The sequence below is a fragment of the Hemicordylus capensis genome, chromosome 4, assembly GCF_027244095.1.
Source record: "Hemicordylus capensis ecotype Gifberg chromosome 4, rHemCap1.1.pri, whole genome shotgun sequence".
Classification (NCBI taxonomy): domain Eukaryota; kingdom Metazoa; phylum Chordata; class Lepidosauria; order Squamata; family Cordylidae; genus Hemicordylus; species Hemicordylus capensis.
The window spans coordinates 275,648,878-275,669,096 of NC_069660.1; the positions used below are offsets into that span (position 1 = coordinate 275,648,878).

The 20,219-nt window shown below is 43.3% G+C and overlaps 1 protein-coding gene across 1 annotated transcript in view; it reads left to right on the forward strand.

Moving 5' to 3' along the window:
• The window catches only part of CHMP4C (charged multivesicular body protein 4C), a 30,125-nt gene extending 22,474 nt beyond the window's left edge, over positions 1-7,651 (forward strand). Inside the window, exons 4-5 of the mRNA XM_053244365.1 lie at positions 1,121-1,229; positions 4,995-7,651. Of these exons, the coding sequence (XP_053100340.1) occupies positions 1,121-1,229; positions 4,995-5,059 (174 nt within the window). The 3' untranslated portion in view covers positions 5,060-7,651. The remainder of the gene's footprint in view (positions 1-1,120; positions 1,230-4,994) is intronic.
• Positions 7,652-20,219: the final 12,568 nt, after the last annotated feature.

Genomic DNA, 20,219 nt, shown 5'->3' on the forward strand with positions numbered 1-20,219 from the left:
TGAAATAATCGTGCTTGGTCGCTCTTTCCTCTGTCCCATCCATCCCGTCAGAAGCTTGTTCCCAGAGGTCCCTGTGTCCTTGCAGGAGCCTCAGGGGGCAATCTCCCATTTGCAGATGGAGAGAGAGGGAGTGATACTCACAGATGAAAGTTACGTTATCATCACAGCTCAAAGACTATGGACACAGGTGATCACGGATCAGCAGTGGGCCTCACTGAAGCCCCCAGGATCAAGGTTGCCTACTTCTGACACTTGCTGAGGCAACTGAATATTCCATGTTTGATAGGTGAGGAATGCTGAGGCTGGGATAAAAGGAATTAGCACAAGGCTTCCTGTGCCAGGGTTTGGGTTTTTTGGGGGGTGTTTTTGGGGTTTTTTTTTACACAGGAACCAGAAACCTTTGTGAATCCAGTGCAGTTAAATTAAATACCAACCTGTAGATTCCAATCTACCTTTTGTCCACCTCTGTTCTAGAAAATGCAAGTTCTGTGCATGCCGAGACTGAAATATTTAAATCTCTGTTGTTATGGTCATTTGACCAGCAAACTGAAATATTTAAAGAATCTTGCAATGCCTGTTAGTCTCTGTTTCCTTGTGATTTTGAGTATATTGGCCAGTCATTCCTGTAGCATGAGAGAATGAGGGAGTACATGTGGAAGACGACAAGCAGGTGACACAGGCCGAGCCACCATAACCAGGCATAACTATGACTCTGAGTCATATGGCTGGTGCTTCCGCCATAGTGAGGCAGTGATCCAGTTCTACATTTCTGCCACTGTGTGAGCCATGAGTTTCAAACGGGTACATAGGAAGCTCCCTTATACCGTCAGGCCATTGGTCCATCTAGCTTAGTAATGTGGAGCAGGGGTGACCAGGCCCTGACTGGCAGCTGCTCTCCTGCTACACTGACTGGCAGCAGCTCTCCAGGTTTTCAGACAGGAGTCTTTCCGAGTCCTACCTGGAGATGCTGCCAGAGATTGAGCCTGGAACCTTCTACATGTGAATCAGATGCTCAACCACGGCACTATGGTCCCAGAAGAGTTTGTTTCTTTGTTAACTTTTTAAAAAGTATTCCTTTAAAAAACAAAAAACAAAAATCACGTAACCTTTCTGATTTCAGGATGAATTGCTGGCAGAACTAGAGGAATTGGAGCAAGAAGAACTCAATAATAAAATGACAAATGTCAGGTTACCAAGTGTACCAGCCACACCACTACCTTCAAAACCTGGTAAACTATTGGCCATTTTCTTAACATATAGTTCAGATGTAATTTTGTTTTGTGTCATTTGTGATGTAAGTGCTTACAATTCCACAGGCTTTACTGCACTATCAATGCTCTTTGATGTGCAGTGTCATCCTGCAAGAACTCATAAAGCTCAGAAAACAGTCCTTAGACTTATTTCCCTGCTAGGCCTCTGCTGGCAGGTGTGGATAGATCACTTAACAAAGTGTCCAGGCCAAAACTTAGATTCACTGTATTTCTCTGAATCCAAGACTACGCCCCCCCAACCCCCCCAAGTCTTTTGATATTAGAAACCGGGGGGCCATTTTAAATTCAGAATCCTGTTCCTTTTGAGTAAGTGCAAAGTATAACCTGTATTTAACCTCTACTTTTAAAAGAGTCATCCTAAATCCAGAGTCATCTTCGATTTGGGAAAATATGGTATTTGTTTATATATAACATTGAAGTTATATGAGGCTGCCCTACGTGACAGGCTGTTTGTATGGAACACAGTAAAGCCGTTCACATGACCGACGGGGCGGGCTGGAGGGGAAAGGCAGGGATGGACCTACCTCCTCCCTCACAGACGATCCTTGAAGTCCCTGTTGGCCTGCTGCACGCTCGCACGATCCGTGCTGCACGGAGCATGTGGGACTCATTGTCCCGGACTCCAGGAATCCCACAATGCACTGCGTGGCGAGTGTGGTTCATTGGGGGATTCTCCCGCGAGTCGGGTGCTCTGAATACACAACCCTATTCCTGGGGTAAAGGAAAGTAAAGCTTGTTCCCTTTTAACCCAGGTAAACTCTCAGGTACAAAACTCGGGCTTGTGTGGGATCGGCCTTGATCCTGGCACTGCAAACAAGTAGCCCTATCCAGGTTGGGCTTCCTTAGCCTGGCTGGGTAGGGCTGCTCGTGTGCATAGCCTTACTGGCTGACATCCTGCATAGCAAGCTGCCCATCCAAGAGGGACACGTGCTTGCTGCTGCTCACCGCTTTTGTACAGCAGTGAGAATTGACCGCTTTGGAGGCATAGAGCAGGCTCTGCCTTTGGAAGCAGCGGGGACTGGCTCATGGCTGGCTTGGAAACAGCAAGCATCTCCTGGCAGGGTGGCCTGCTGCACAGTATGTCGGCCACCCTGCGGCTCCCCACTGCACTTTTAGAACAGCAGTCACATGATTGCATTTCAAGAAGGACAGTGCTGTAAATGGTCATATAACCAACAGTGTTTGGATTGAGATGAAAGTGATAACTTGCCTGCCTTTCCCGGACCTATTAAGAAATTCTCTGTTGGGCAATCTACTGGTATAAAGGGATTACAAGGTAATAGGCAGCTGCAGGCAGATCCATGCCAGATTGGGAAAAGGCTGGGTTCTTTGTCCCCCCACAGTGGCACAGGCTTGAGATTCTACCCCATGGTGTGTGGGGGGTGACGGCAGCTTGGCCTCCTCACCCCTCTCAACACTTAGAGAGGATGGCATTTTGGGGACAATTCCAAGGATTCCCCATCCCATCAACCACTAATTTTCTCCCAGCCCTGCAGTATGGCAGGAGAAAGCCAATTGGCTGGTGTGGAGGGTGGAATAAGCTGCACAAATCACTGTGCATTTGCTGCACATAGAGGCACAGTGAGTCTCTATTTTTGTTGTGGGCAATTCTATCTTATTTATGAGTCATATACAGATAAAAAATAAAGTTGCATATAGAGATAGAAGATCATAGAACTGCACATTTCCTTGTCTCTATTTTATTTTTTAATTTATGTGATTTATAATGCACCTGATACAAAGCATCTCCAGTCAGTTTACATAAAAATTCAGAATTTTAAAACGGCCAACAATTAAAAGGAATTTAAAAAGTTTAAAACAATTAATTTCTTTTGTTTTGATATGTGACTCACATGGCAGCTTCTCCATCGTAAAGGGGTTGACCAGATCTTGGTTGACCCTTGTATGAGCTTTCATCTACCAGCCTGCTACAGTCACTAGCAATGGCAGAAATGTGTTTACCCGTTTTACCAATCCTTTTGGTAATGGATTGGGCATGAGCCTTCTCCCCCTGCTAGCCCCTCCATTGTGCTGTCCTCATAGCCCATTTGGCAATTCTCCGCAGCAGAAAGCACTAATACATAGTGTAACCTCAGTAGAAATGAGAGTCTGTGTGCAAAACTGATCAAAACTCTTTGGATAGGAAGAAGGCTGCTATTAGAGTTCACTTTAACAGCATCCGGCAAAGGTGCAGTTCTGCAGTCATGCTGAGTCTCCATCTGCACCCAAAACATTAAAATGCTGTTGGAGAGCCTGTCACCAAGATAAGAGCCTCATATTTTAACACAATCACTTAAATTGCATATATAGATGAAACTAGATTCATTGTGTTATAGTCTATATGCACAGCAAGAGTACTACAGTTTGAGGCTATGTTGCCTGACAGGTGCCTTATGATCCAAGCAGATGCTCAATAATTCTTTACAGAAATAGCAGAACATTAGTAGATGTTATGACTCCTCTGTTGCCACTAGCACCCATTTTTTCCAGCCATCTAAGATTCCTGTCCCCTCCTTTCTACTAGGGATGTGCCAAAACGCGGACACCTCCCTTTAAAATCAAGGGCTCACACAGCCCCTTTAAAGTAGAGGATCGCAGATCCATACCTGCTCCTCCTCCTGCTCGCCGCCATTGCTGCCATCCCGGCACTCCCCCCCCATCTATGCCCATGCTCCAGTGGGGTGTCTCCCAGCTGCCCCTGCATGGCGCCAGCTCGCACATGGTCTCTGCAGAAGCATGGTGGCCATTTGCATGGCCAGCATCATGGGAGGAGCGCTGGGATGGTGGTAAGTGGAGGAGGAGCAGGAATGGACCTACTCTCCTCTGCTTTAAAGGGGCTGTGTAGGCCCTTTTAAAATAAAGGGAGGTGCCCACGATTTTTCAGCACATCCTTACTTAGTACCCACTGTTGCTGAAATTTTATTTTATTTATTTATAACATTTATATCCTGCTCTTCCTCCGAGGAGCTCAGAGCAGTGTACATGGTTACTTTTATCCTCACAAAAATCCTGTGAGATAGGTTAGGCTGAGAGATACATGACTGGCCCAGAGTCACCCAGTGAGTTGCATGGTTGAATGGGGATTCAAACCCGGGTCTTCCTGGTCCTAGTCCAACACTCTAACCACTACGCTATGCTGGCTCTTTTTGTATGCCTGAACATGTACCAGCAGCCATCTTGACAGGTATTGGATGACATGCACTGGAGATGGTATGGGTGTGGAGAAATGGGGACAGGATATACTATGTGGCACAATAGGTACAACTGGAAGTGGCTAGGGGCATCTTTATCTCTGAACTCGGCCTTAAAATTTGAATTCCGGACCCAGTTTAGGTCTGGCTAAAAGTTCAGTGAGAAGCTCTAGCATCTTCTGCTGAAGGCATCCAGAAAAGGGAGAATAGTGTTTTCAATTTATTTTTAAAAAATATATATCCTATCTTTCAATTTTTACTGATGCCCAAGATGGCTTACAATAACTCAACAATCACAGGAATGTTATAACAACAACAACAAAAATATTTATATACCACTTTTCAACAAAAGTTTTCAAAGCGGTTTACATAGAAAAATAACACATAAATAATTAAGATGGATACCTGGAATTTGGATAAGACACATTACAGCCAAGTTCATGCAGAAGCAATTCAAGTCTTCCCATTGAGTCATGATAGTTGCCCTTTCCTATTTCTATATGGCTAAATAGTTATGACCCTCTTGCTACAGCATCTTCAAAGAAGAAGGTGGAGGATGAAGATGACATGAAGCAGCTGGCAGCATGGGCTTCTTAACACCAAGTCACACGTTTCTCACAAGGCTATGGGAAGAGTTCATGGAACTGTGTGTTGTGTTTGACACAGTGCAGCTGTGTTGATAAGACCAGTATTGGTCCTGGTAGGGTTTTTTTGTATGTACTTATTTTTGTTTCTTAAAGAGCCAGGATTACTCGAGATCTGCTGCTTAAAATGCTGTTTCACTTTCAGATGTAGCCTTGCTTGATTTTCTCTTGTACATATTTAAGGAGCCAGATGACACTTGTCTTGCACACAAAAGTGTACTGGGTAGTCTATTCCTACACAGTATTATGCTGTGACACCAAAGCTGTGTGTACAGGCATGTGTGTATCAGACTTAAATTTAGTTAAGAAATAAATGAGTTCAATTCCATTAAAACCAGCAAGGCTGAGAGCTGATCTGCACAACTTGTTTGGACTCATGGCACCTGCTGATCTCTTTAATCCTTTGCAGCTTTTTGCAAAATCTGTTTGTTGCAGAGGATAGTATAATGAGAATCTTCTCCTAACAGCAGCTTGTCAGTGGGGCAGGCTGCCAATTGGGCTTTGGAACCTCATTCTTTGGAGGTCTTCAAAAGACGTTTGTAATGGTTGATTACATAGTCTGTTAGGTCCAACTTAAATACTATTGTATAGTGCAAATGTTTTTCCAGGCCCTGCTCCATTGGATTTATTTACCTTATATGAGGTAGCTACTTCCATGTAGCTACTTACTCACTCAAGCTCTGGAACAGGAAAAATGAAGAATCCTGCAGCACCTTAAAGACTAAGACACTTATTGGGGCAAGAACGCACTTTGTCAGTGTGTTTTGACATATACTTTGGACATAGCCTTTGTGTTTCAAAGAAACACTATGCCATTTAAAATACAGGATAAAATTTGGCTCAGAGAAGGTAGCAAGCCATATGAAACTGACCTTTCATATGAGATAATTAACTCAGCTTTAGTACATTTTAACTTTTTAAAAAAAGTGATGGTGGGGTGGCTTGCGTCTGTGACCAGCCAACTTAAAATTGATTTATCAAACTATTTAATGGATGGAGCTCACAGCTAACTAAATCAGAAGGCTTAAACACTAATATATCTAGATTGGATTGTAACCGGAGAGTAGATGAGAGCATCTCTCTGTGTTTCATACTTGTTACTTTAATGTTGAATCTTCCATATGAAGTCTTCATACTGAGACATCCTACTGCTGGTTCAGTAAACCCAGAGCCAAAATGTTCACCAATATACTGAAGGGGGGGGGAGGGATATTTCATTGTATGTCTGTACTCCCAGGAAACATGACTGAGTGTCATTCCTGTAGGAACCTTGGATCATCTAGGTTACAAAAAGATGATATATTTCACAACTTAAGTTATTCAGACTTGTGATTGTTCAAGATTCAATAAAACTCAAAGTTTCCAGCACTGCATTTCTTGGTTACAGTCCCAGAAGAAGTGGACTAGTGTGACAAGAGATTCTGTGCATTCTGGACAAGGTGTGGGGAATTGTTCAGACATCCTTCAAAAAGACAATGTAGAAGGAGTTTAAAGCCACAACAAACTCTTTGCAGTTCCAAAATGCAAGCAATGCTGCAAGTATCTAGTGCTCCAAGGAAGAGTGAGGATGACCTTTTGGGTCCTTGGAGGAAATGGTTGCACCTGAAAAACTGATTGGATATTGATTACAAATGAGTACAGCTTCTCTTCTGTTTGACTGAATTTTCTTCAGGAGAGTTCACATTCCTAAGGCTTGTGATAAGGTCCAATTTCAATATGGCTGGTATGCTAGCCTAAGGCTCTCCAGCTGTTGGACTACAATTCCCATCATCCCCAGGTTGGTTTCTCTTGCCATAGAGAGAAGTGAAGTGTGACATCCACCCGTACCCCAACAATTATATTTTGAATTCCAATAACATAGACTACTGATGGTGACCTGATTAATTCTGATTATTTTCCTGGGTGCAGATATATTCTATGCTCTAATACAGGGTGTAGGCAACCTTGGTTCTCATTGCCAAACTACAACTCCAGCACCCCCAGCTACAATTTGGGGTGTCTGGGGATGCTGGGAGTTGTAGTTCAGCAACAGCTGGAGAGGTAAAGTTGCCTTTGCTCTAATGCAATGACACTTAGGTTCTATAAACTGCTTTCCTCCTCTCCTCCCTAAGTTTTACTTGTTTTCAGTATACTAGCAAACATCTTTTGAGCAGAGTGGGAATCCCTAGAGTCCAGAGCGCACATGTGTAAAGGATGTTCTCATAGGGAGGTTTATCAAATGGCAGAACAGTGGAGGGCACAGCCTGGCGGTAGCAGTAGTATAGAAGAATGTAAGACGAGACTAAAATACTGCCATATATGTGGGTCTTTGAATCCCAGCCATTATTTGTGCCAACAGACTTGTGTATCTAGATACTGCTAATGAAAATGTCTGTTTTACAATTAAAACATTGGATACAGTGTTAGGTGTCTAAAATTCCTTCTGAAAAGCAATGTTCTCTCTTTGCAACTTCTCATAGCTGATGTCTTCTGATTTAGGCTGAGATTTTAAATGTTATGTTTAAAATGTTAATTTGTATTATTGTAAATTAAAATGCTATTTGTATATCTTGTTGTGAAATTTCTGTATCTACATGAATAGAAAATGCCGTTCTCCTTAGTCTCCTCCTCCTCCTCCTCTCCCTACTGTTTCAAATTGCAAGTAAATTTTGGGTAGAAAGCAGCAGTCTTAATCAATTTTCAGGCTTGCAACAATGGTTCATATAGGCATGTTTACTAGAAAGAAAGTCCTACTGTGTACAATAGCCTTCAAAGGAATTGCAGTCTTGCAAATTTGCTTCAGTGAACTGCTTCATGTAAAAAGCCCTTTTCTCTTGAAATATGTTCCAAACAATTTTAAAGAACTTCAAAAACGCCTTGCAAATAAAACCTATTGAGCTGTATTTTGCTTACAAGTAAAATTAGCACTGCACCTCTAGCGGTAAAGATCTTAAGGCATTTCATCCTGTATCATGGTAACCCATGCAACATTAATCCATGTATCTTCAATAGGCTATTTTTAGGGAGAGAATATAAATGATTTAAAATTCCATTTTTGAAAAGATCAGCCAAAACTTTTATTACAAAAGTGTAGCCTTGGTGATGAGTGTAATGATGAAGTTGGTGCACTCCTTCCAATCTTCAATGAAGTTGTCTATTTATATTTGGTAAGTGCCATAAGTCATTGTGAAGGAAGAGTGATGGTTTTTAAAAAGGCAAGGTTATTCCTTTTTATTTATTTATTTATTTGTATACTGCCCATCTCTGGGTAGTTTACAGTAAAACAATACAAGTTACCTATTGGGACTATGGAACATGACAATGAAGCTAGTGTTAGATGGGCAATTATTAGTCAAATAGGCTAAGGTCTATAAGGACTTCACAGCTTAATCTGGCCTTCCACCCCCACCTCCTTTCTTAACAGCCGGATCAGAAAAATCAATGCACAGGAAGTTGCCTTAAGTTCTGCCATGTCAGACCATTGGTCCATCTAGCTCAGTATTGGCTACACAGACTGGCAGCAGCTTCTCCAAGGATGCAGGGCAGGAGTTTCTCCCAGCCCTATCTTGGAGATGCCAGGGAAGAAAGTTGGAACCTTCTGCTCTTCCCAGAGCAGCCCCATCCCCTAATGGGAACATCTTACAGTGCTCACACATCAAATACAACCAGGGCAGACCCTGCCTAGCAAAGGGCACAAGTCATACTTGCTACCACAAGATCAGTTCTCTTCACCTTGTAAGTGGCCCCATTCACAAGAGATCCTGCAGTGCTTTTCAATTACTTGCAATATTTTTTGAATACATGTGAACCAGCTGACCATCTTTACTAAATATTTATTCATGACAAGTCTAACTTGTTCACACTTTTATTTCAAATCAGTTCCATTCATAGCAGGCAGCAAGCAACATCCCTGTACTTTTAAATATGTCAAAAGCTAATTAAAACACTCAGAAGGAAAACTAGAAAAAGCTATCTGTCAAGTGTTGCTGTTGTCCTATAGGTACAAATGACATCAGCCATGTCTGTAGTCATATCAACTAAGAATTGCATCACATTCTTCCTTCATGGACCAGCTGTTCCTTGTTAAGTACAGTCAAAGGCTGCAATCATCTCACTCCAGTGTGTGATCAAACTCAGCTGGATTTACCTGTAAGTTTGCATGGAATCAGAACTTAAAACTATATAACTGGGCAGAAGTTTCTGTTCTGGCAGGCCAGTCCTAAATCCATTCACTCACAGCTAGTGGTCTGTATATACCAAAGGGTTTCTCTTGCACATATTGTTTTAGGACTGAGAGAACTGACTTGTGCATTTTCATAGTGGCAGCAGAGCCACCTGTAAAAAAGAAAAATGGCTAGATTGAAGCAATTGTGAAAAGAACACTTGTATCTGTTCAACTGCATCATGCTGCAGTGTGTACTAGGCTACACAATGCACCATTAAAAAAACCAAAAACAATTCATCTCTCTTTACCGTTCGTAATGCTTCAGAAAAAGTAAGTTAGTTACTCAATTTACAAAAATTGTAGTTCTTTAGTTGGTCTCTAGGGGGAGCTCAGAGTTCAACCATGATATATTAACCTGCTTAGCCAATTCTCTTGAAGAACTGCTGTCTCATTATGTGCTTCCTTCTGTTAAAAAACAGCACAGCTAGAGCTAGAGTCCTTTTTGGCGATAGGTGATTACTGCTGTCTCTTACATGTAGTCATGTGCAGGGGATCACTTCATAAAGTTCAGAGGATAGTCCTGTTAGACTGTTGCAATAAAACCCACACTCATGTCATCTTAAGGCCAGCTTTAATTAATATGTTAGCATTCGAGAAGCCACAAGACTACTTTATCTTGCAAAATGGTTCCATCAGTTCAGATAAAGGCTGAGTTCTCCCCATCCTTTATTTGTCTGAACTCATAAGCCCCATTCAGATGATATGGCGGTGGCACTCAAGGTTCCAGCTTGGAAAGCAGGGAAGAAGTTTTGCCCTGCTGCTGTCACTGACCCTCTTCTGCTGGGTGCTCATGGTTACAGTGCTGCTTGTGTGAAGTGCCATAACTGTGGTGGCCAGCACTTCCCCCTTCACACAAACTGTACCTCAACCAAGAGCTGCTGGCTGGTGTGGGGTGAGCGACTGCACCAGGGCTCAACTTCCTCCCCACTTTCTGAGCTGTAGCTGAGTGCTGCTTGCTTGATAACACGTACATAGGGTTATTGTCAGCACGTAAGATTAGCCTGTTAGAGTTGTGAAAAATATCTTTGAAACTTCATAACAGGGTTGCATAACTTCAGCTTTCCAGCTGGTGTTGGATTACAACTCCCATTAGTCATGACTATTGACTACTGTAGCTGGGGAAGCATGGTGGGAATTGTAGTCCACCACTAGCTGGAAGGCCAAGATTGTACAGCCGTGCTTTATAAAAACATACAGACACATAGATATTTTTGTTTAAAAGCAATGCATGGCTCCCAAAAATTAGGAGATACACTAGCACATCTAATGCATGGGGAAGAGGTGACAGGATCTTCTTTACTTTTATCATCTATGCCAGGAGTTCCCAATTTTGGATTCTTCAGTGTTGTTGGACCATGAGTCCCATCTTCTAGCCACAATGGCCTGGCCAATGTGGCTGGGGATGATGGGAGTTGTAGTGTAACAACACTGCAGGACCTGAATCCCAGCAGGTAGTGCAAGCCACAGAGATAGGAGATGAAGTGGCCATAGACCTCCATAGTACAAACTCTTGTATGTACAACTTCCTCTATATCCATTTCTCTTGCATAGGGGATGTCTATTCTGACTCAAGCTATTCTTGGACATTTTATCCCTCAGTATTTTTCACTTTTATCGATCTGAAATCTGGGTTTGATGACACAGTGGGGCGGGTCTCACAATCAGTGAGACCTGCTTTTGCCGAAACTGCGGGGAGAGCGGGCTAAGCCTGTTCTCCCCACAGACAATCGCTCAGGAGCCTTGGGCGGCCAGATCGGCTGCCCACATGATTGCCGGCTCTGTGATGGGGGCGGGGGGGAGTGGGGGGCCGCGTGGCCCCTGGAAGCCCCAGTATGCCCTGCGCAAGCGTGCAGGGCATACTGGGGAGATACAATCTGATACAATCTGTCTAATTCTGAATTATTTTTAGTTACTTTTTGCATTTTTGAATGTTCTGTGATTTTATTTTGGTTTTAATTACCTTACCTAATTTTTGAATCAAATATTTCTGATATGGCTATGGCTAGGCAAACGAACTGATTATTTTTCACAATATCAAGCCATTAAAATCACCTGGAGATCAAAGCGGATTCCTGGAGACTCCCACACAATCCTAGCAACTTGTCTGAGTTCACAGAGCAGTGGTGTAGAGGCAGTGCCACACCAAAGCACAGAAACTGTATGCATATTTCCATTTGCACTCACATTTGGACTTTACTTACAGAACACTTCCAAATACCACTGACATAGGCACACCAGCAGGGATTCGAACCAACAGCCTCCTGCTCTCTAGGCAGATTGCTTCCCCACTGTGCCATTAGGTGGCTTGAACAGCTCTTACCAGTTAATAAACTCTTCATAGCATCTAGCCTAAATCTGCTTCCTTGTAACTTCATCCTATTGTCTTGGCCTCCGGAGCAACAAAGAACAAAATGTGTGTGACAGCCTGTGATGGTTGGCAGCAGCACCGGAGCTGTCAATCATCTTTGGAAGCCCAAGGAACCACCTTCCACATGTGATTCCTGAGGGAGAGGCTGTAGAATGGAGCAGAGAATGTCAGTTAAACTGTCTAACTGGGAACTCACAGAGTCAGGCAGAGCTTGGATGAGCCAGTGACCGGGACGGTTAGGATTTGGCTCTCTAGTGAGGGTCGGTGGGTTGGATACGGGGAAGTGGGTAATAAGTTGTACACACCAGTGAACACCTCCAGTTAGCAAGTGTGACTCTTATGTCTGAATGCTGGATGTGTGTAATATATATTTGGATCTTGAGTCAGGGTGGATATATTTGGATCTTGAGTCAGGTGTTTCCAGTAAAAGGGCTTGGAGTCAGGAAATGCTTGTTATATCCAACACTGGCACCTCAGTAACTTATAAGTCTAGCCTCTGTTGAAGTACTAAGTTTGAAACATTGTTATATATACCATTACGTGTATAAAGCCCTGCTTTGGCAGAAGGAAACCTTTAAGCTACTTGTACATCAAAAAACTGGCCTTTGTTTTATTTTAAAGGTCACTCAGTGTCCTGTGAGTTATACTTCTCCCCTCGCAGCCCTTAGCTATCTTACTAAGGGGTTGTCAGGACACAAACCTAAGCCAGAAGAGCTTGGTGGTGGCAGCAGAAGCTTGATAAAAGGAGCAAGAAATAAGAACACCATTCTCAGTAAAATGGGAATGGCCCACAAAGTTATTAATCTCTCCAGTTTGGGGAACAGATCCCCACCCCCACGAGCAGTGTCTCAGATTGGTGGGCAGGGTACGGCTCCCCACACAGCTCTTCAGATATTTGAAGATTGCTATAATATCTCCTCTTAGCCTTCTCTTCCCCAGGCTAAACACACTCCATCTCCTTCAACCATTCCTCATAGAACTTGGTTTCCAGACACCTCACGTTCTTTGTTGCCCTCCCTTGTATCCATTCCAGTTTATCAATGACCTTCTTAAAATACAAGGCCCAGAACTGGACACCGTATTCCAAGTGAGGTCTGAACAGCCTTCTGATTCACTTGCCTATTTACTCTTCAGACTCTCTTCTGAAGAGAGTGGAACAATTGCTTTCATATCACCTGCCCTGCTGCTGTTTGTGCCTGTGGTCTCTCTCCTGTATTCCTTCTGTGTAAAGCAATTCATTCTACAAGGCCACCAGATGGCCCCCTTGAGATGGCTGGCAACAGCTCCAGTCCTGTCAATCACCTTTCAAAGCCTAAGGAACTGCCCTCCGGGGCTTTAGAATGGGTGGCAGTTAAACTGTCTTACTGTAAGCTCAGAGTGTTAGATACAGGGCTTAGGGAAGCCAGGAGATAGGGAGGGACAGGGCTAGAGAGAGGATCTCTAGAGAGAGAGGGATCCTGCTGTTTCAGCCCAATCCTACCCTGCTGGTGTTCCAGCCTTCTGGCCCACACAACATAGGAAGCAGCCATATACTGAGTCAGACCATTGGTCCATCTAGCTCAGTATTGTCTACACAGACTGGCAGTGGCTTCTCCAAGGTAGCAGGCAGGAATCTCTCTCAGCCCTATCTTGGAGATGCCAGGGAGGGAACTTGAAACCTAGATGCTCTTCCCTAAGCAGCTCCATCCCCTAAGGGGAATATCTTACAGTGCTCAGACATCTAGTCTCCCATTCATATGCAGCCAGGATGGACCCTGCTTAGCTAAGGGGAGAAGTCATGCTTGCTACCATAAGACCAGCTCTCCTCTCCTTATCCCATTTAAACTAATGGGATAATTTCTTTTTACCAGATTGCCCTCAGTCCACATGCAGTCCACATCCCCAAGCCATGCCCCCTGTGTCTGACATCAGATACGGGGAGCATGGCAACAAACATCTCCCCCCTGCAGCCCTGCCTCGCCACTGCTTCTTATCTTTGCTTCCATGATGGCGGCAGGTGCTGTGGCTGGGCCGGGCCTCCCCTCTCCGGCCGGTGTGCCTCTCTCTCTCTCTCTCTCTCTTGCCAGCCGGCCGAACTGCACGTGTGCGCCATTTGACTATTGCTGTTGCATGCCTGTGGCTTCACGGGCATGCAACTTCCATAGTCAGAACTGCACACACAGACACACAGTTCGGCTGGTGAGAGAGAGTGAGAGGCACACCAGCCAAAGAGGGGAGGCCCGGCCCAGCCTCAGTGCCTGCCACCGCACAGGGGCAAAGATAAGAAGTGGCGGTGGGGCAAGAGCAGGGACAGTCCGGTATGGTCTGTTTGGGACTGCCCTGACCCTCTAGGCCCAGGGACATTTGTCCCTGTTTGTCCAACGGGCGCTATGCCCATGGATACACTTAACCAATCAGGGAGTTTCTTCCCTCAGCCACCCAGAACCATCTGTATCTACCTGGAGACAACCAATCACAACACACTGGGCCAGTTCATACGTAATGGGAAAATCAAGGTCCATTCACCTCCGGTTCCCAAACCTGAACATTTGAACCGGGAATAGGAGTTTAAAAAAAGAAAAATGGACCCACAGTTTCCCTCCCCTAACTGCAATTGTTACCTTCAGTTTGCTGTGAGTTACATCACCAATAACTGCATTTCGGCGGTACCTCCATTACGTAGGATCCAGGGATGGCAGTTAGGCTCTCCTCAAACTGGAGTTGAGGGCTCCTCCCTCACACTGGCTCCTATTGGCTGTCCTTCAGGAAAGAAGGAAGCCCACACAGCCAGCTGCCTCCTCTTTTCAGTCTCGCTGAGTAGGTCTGAACTCAGACTGGAGATCGGTGGGGTGGGGGGAGATGGAACAGTGGGTCGACTGGACCTGCTGTTCCGTATGTCATCTGAACCGGCCCCTAGTAACTTTCCCTCAAAAACTCTGCAGCAGACAACTTTTACCTCATTGTAATAGGTTGCTAAGTTTTAACCCCAGCAGAGCCTGGAGGGGACACAGAACAAACTGAAGAAAAACAAACCTTAAAACATAATGGGAAGGAGTCATTCCTTCATAGGAAGCTGATTTATATCGAGTCAGATCACTGGTCCATCTAGCTCAGTATTGTCCACACTGACTGGCAGTGGCTTTCCAAGGTTACAGGTGGGAGTCTCTCCCAGCCCTACTGGAGATGCCAGGGATTGAACCTGGGACCTTCTGCATGCAAGCAGATGTTCTACCACTGAAGTATGGCCCCATCCCCTATGGGGAATATCTTGCAGTGCTCACATGTAGTCACACATCCAAATGCAAACCGAGGCAGACTCTGCTTAGCAAAGAGGACAATTCATGCTTGCTACCGCAAGACCATCTTTCCACCCACTCTGCCTTATCAATTCCTTCACCTAGTTATGTTTAACTTGGCTTGCAAATCTTCTGGCAAATGGACCGTGTCCGTGTGAGGTTTGAACACCTTTGGGGTTTGCACAGTGGCTATCACATCATGGGCAGCAAATAAAGGTTAGGCAATAGAATACAATAGCTCTTCATAAAGCCTGGCTGCTTGAACTATTGTTGAGCAGGTTTCTACATTAACACACCAGACAGTACTGGAAACATCCAGGCTTTCCAGACAGGTCTGGAAAGTCTGAAGTAGGAGGCACCTGTAGGTTTGCACACATGACATTTCTTAAGGCAAAGTTCTAAATCGATGCACAGAAATGGTACATTTCATTAAGCATTACCATACAAATTGCTGAAAATATAACCAGATATCAAAACACCAGAGAGAGCTGATGATCAGGGAAATTCTAAGTAAATCAGGGTTAGTCTCACTTACTAAGGTAGCAAGACGGTTGGAGTGGTTATGCCCACACTCTCCTTTAACGTATCAGTTGCCATTGTTTGTTTAAACTTGGAAGGCTATAAAATAGTTGTATGCTACTGAACAAGAGCACATTTATCAACATTTAGATTTATCTTCATAAAAAGGAGACAGTTTTCTTCTTGATAGACTGAAATTTCATCACAACATACTACTCTCTTACTAACTTCCTCAAAGGGGAAACTGTTCAGAAACTGAAACTGAACAGGAAAGTATATTTATCCTCAAACCATTATGATATATTGAGGTCATTCACACAATAAAAAAACAGTGTTCTACCTGGGTTTGGGAGCGGAGTTCTCTCCCAATTTTTGGTTGTGCAGAAGCAAGATAAGAGGAAAACCTGGGTAAAAGTAATTGTGTTGAAGCAACGTAGGAGGAAAACCTGGGTAACTGTTCCTCCTACTGGTTTTCCTCTTATCTTGCTTCCACACAATGGAAAATTGGGAGTGCACACAGCTCCCAAACGTGGTAGAACAGTTTTTTATTGTGCGAATGCCCTTATTGCTTGGTAAAGTTTATTGCGATTTTGAAGTTGGAACTAGATTGACTAAATTTTTCATCTTACCCTTTCTTCAAGAAATTCAGGTCATATATGGTTTTCCTACCTTCAGCCATCGACAAAATAGAAGTACCACTCCAGAAGAACATGCAATGGAAGAAAATCTGTGGGCAACATACAGACCTGTATTTCTACAAACAGGAAAGGTTATGCACATGCAGACAGGGGAGGGGGTGTTAATCATTTTCACCAGACTCCCCTTTTTTCTGATGCTGCTCCTGTACATGCTCCTCCCCCACAATCTGCTCCTTGGGAACTTATTCTTGGGAAGCTCAGGTGTGGGGAGGAGTGGATTTTTGCAAGAAGTGGAATTGGCTAAAATACACCATGCCCTTGTACGAATGGAATTTCTTCTGTTTGTGGGTGTACTAGTCTGGCTGCTACCCTGTTTTACCATACTTAAACTGTCTCATGAGTACATAAGCTATGGTGTGATTTCTCCAGAGCACAGGGCTCCTTCACACATCCAAACTGACACAAACATGTGCATGACACAATTTGATTATGCCCTTTAATGAATCCAGAGCTAGCACCCATTTGTTTCAAACACCCAGTCACTAACATCTAGGGCTGCCAACATTTCATTGCCCAAGTAAGGGACATGAGGCAGAGGGGGACAGTATGTGGGGGTAACTGAGAGCCTGAGTAGCAGTGCTGCATGTACATTAACCACTTTCAACTTAAACAAGTTACAACTTGTATTGCTTCTCCTTTACTTATTGAATTGTTATTCAGTTAGTCAAACTGGGTATGACAATGTTGTCTTCTAGGAAGAGCAGCTTTGTTAGCCACTAATGATAAGCTTCATACTTGAGCACTATCTAGTTGCTATCATTTGCATTATTTTTCATGATCCTGATACCAGGAGAATTATTATTATTATTATTGTTGTTTTTACATTTATATCCCACTCTTCCTCCAAGGAGCCCAGAGCGGTGTACTACATACTTGAGTTTCTCTTTCACAACAACCCTGAGAGGCTGAGAGAGAAGTGACTGGCCCAGAGTCACCCAGCTAGTTTCATGGCTGAAAGGGGATTTGAACTTGGGTCTCCCCGGTCCTAGTCCAGCACTCTAACCACTACACCACATTGAGTTAGCCAGTCATTGATGGCTTTTAATGATTTTGTTAATGTTCCCAATACAGGAATGGGACTGTTTGCAACCCTAAGCTTGCAGCCTTATTTTATAAAACCATAGAGTACTCTGCTAGGGAGAAGGAAAAGGAGGTGAAATGTGATAGAGACCTGGTGGCGGTGGGTGAATCGGCAGCATGCTCTGAATGATAACCTAAGCTACCATATTTAAAAACATTTGAATGATATTTTTCTTTGAATGCTAAGCATGATAATAATCACCTTTATTTCATTCTTATTGAAAATAACTGGTTTGATCTGAACTATAGGTGAAAATAAGGCAAGTGGCATCCCATAAGAGACAAACAATTTTGGGCTGAAGTAAGGGACACCTCTACTTACATCCCCTTTCCAGCATATACTTTTATCACAATAGGAAGCAGCAGCTACATGGTCTTTTGTATGCATTCAAAACAGCTAAAATATTTAATCTGTTGCTAATGTCTCAGATACAGTGCAGAGCTAGGAAAAGCAGGCAGATTACTAACGTAAGGTAATTAACAATGTATAAGCCACATTGCAGAAACCTATGCAGAAATTTCCAGACGTAAATTCTTCTGAATTATAATGTATACAGAAAGCTATACTTAATTATAAGTATAGTATAATTTGGCATAAAATAAAGTGAAACAAGGCTCTACTGTTTGATCACAACCATGTCCTGTTCTTGGATAATTGTTCTGAGAACAAAATAAAAGGCTTATTTAATGTAGCTGCTGCTGAGGTAATGCACAATTGATTTCCTTGTTCTCCTGACCAGTGATGGTTCCTTTAAGAGTTTCTTCTCATGTTTCTTATCTGCAGGTTTCTCAAAGTTAGTAGAACATTCTTTTGGTCTTCTACTTAATCTGAAGTAGGACACTCAAAATTACTTTGCACTTTATTTAGGGCTACACAAATCCTTTTCCTGTCCAACTCCACTATCAAGGCATGCATTATTTTTATGGTTCAAGAAAGGGATTTCTTAATCTCTAGCAGGGTATAAGCACTGGGAGGGCTATTCAGCACATACTTTGGATGCATAAAGTCCTAGGTTCAATCCTTAGCTTCTCCAGGTAGGGCTGGGAAAGACTTGTCTGAAACTGATTCAATGCTAGTCACTGTAGACAATACTGAGTTAGGTGGGCCTATAGTCTTGCTCAATAGAAGACAACTTCATATGGTCACAGCTCCCTACTTTGACAAGGAGATAAAAACCCTGACAGAAGCAGCCACATTCTTGAGCTCTACCCTTGCTTGTTTTCTGCACTTTTTTGTGTGGACAGGTCTTAAGAATGCATGAATGATAATTAGAAAATTCTAGAGTGGAAGCCATCATAGACCTTACTAACATTTCTCAAGGAGATCATCTATGCTTTTGTCACAGATGCCTGCAGTACTTCAACTGGAATATATTACTAAAGAATATAAGTAAAATATCCATGTTCCAGAACTTAAGAGAACTTACAAGACAATGCAACTTTGTTTTGATTACATATCAAAATTTTGCAGTCTTTCAAGAAGTTATAACTTGAATGTAGCCAAATGAAACTTCTCTTTGTAAAATGTAGTTATTTAAAAGTAACTTGACACATGTAAATATGCACATAATTAGAGCAGCTTGAACACTTAACGGAGCTATTCACATGACCGGGCGGGTGGAGGAAAGCTGTGTATTCCTTACTTTCCTCCCAGACAAAGGAACGTTCCCTGCTGGGAGCACAGATAGTGTTCCTGCACAACCTGATCTCGGGAGGCTGGGACGATGTGTAGCCTCTGGGTATCCCACAATGTACTGAGCGCAGTGCAGGGGGGGTGGATTCCCACAGGAGATGGGCACTCATCTATGTCTCCTCAGGCTGAACATAACCCAGGAAAACGGCATGCTGACACTGTTAACCCAGGCTAAAAATCCAGGCTAGGCAGTGCTGCCTGCTGGAATTGGGTCCAATCCTGGTGGTTTTCACATGCAGCCGAACTCAGGCTGGGCTTCCTTAGCCTGGGCTAGGTTATGCATGAGAACAGCCTCCATTGGCTAATGCTCTCTAACCTAATAATGAAATTCCCAGGTAGTAAGCAGGCTGTTTATCCAATTCTTGCATTTTTTGCACTCTATATAGCACTATTTCCTTACAACTCCTGATTCAGTACCAGTAATTCTGTATCTTATCCCCAAATACTGGAAGATAACTAACTTGCTGCAATATTGCTCTCTGGAGATCACTGCTCATTTTGTTTTTCAAGGGATGTTTGTGCTGGAAAATGGCAGGGAGCAAGTCACATCTTCAAAAAATAAAATCAATGTTCATCAACAGCAAGGATAGGCAACCTTTGCTCTCCAGCTGTTGAACAACTCCCATCACAACTGTAGTAACAGGTGATGGGAGTTGTAGTTCAATAGTTGAAGTATCAAGGCCCATCCTTGGTCTATAGACTAATAGGTGAGAATTGCAGACTTGCTCAGTTTTAATACTTAAGAGGTACGGTCAAGACCAATTTGTTTGAATTATTCAATTGGTCAAGACCAATTTGTTTGAATTATTTAATATGACCCAATACTTGCCTGAACATCTCAAATGATCTGCAAAGTTGTATGTAGGTCTGACATCTCACAAATTAATTTTCAGCTAATGCTTCATGGCCCTGACCAGAAAGCTGTTTCTATACCAAAATTGCTATTACAGCCCTCTACAGAAGAGTTCTTATCCGATTTCTACAGTTAGGGTCATTAGATCTAAGGAAGGAACAGCAGATCCTGCATGCAGCTCAGTCAGATTTCACAAAGGCCAAGTTGGTGTGGTTGGGGCTTTTTAATGACCCACAGAGCAACCAGAGAGACTGCTCGACAGGTAAGCAGAATGAATAGTAGTCTTTCAACCTACTTAAGCTGCTCAAATATTTCATTGCATGATCCCTTTGTCAGCACTGCTGAATGCAGAAGTGGAGGAGTACCTTCAGGTGCCTAGTTGGATGTTTCAACAATAGGTTGGTAGCAGACATAAAAGGAGAT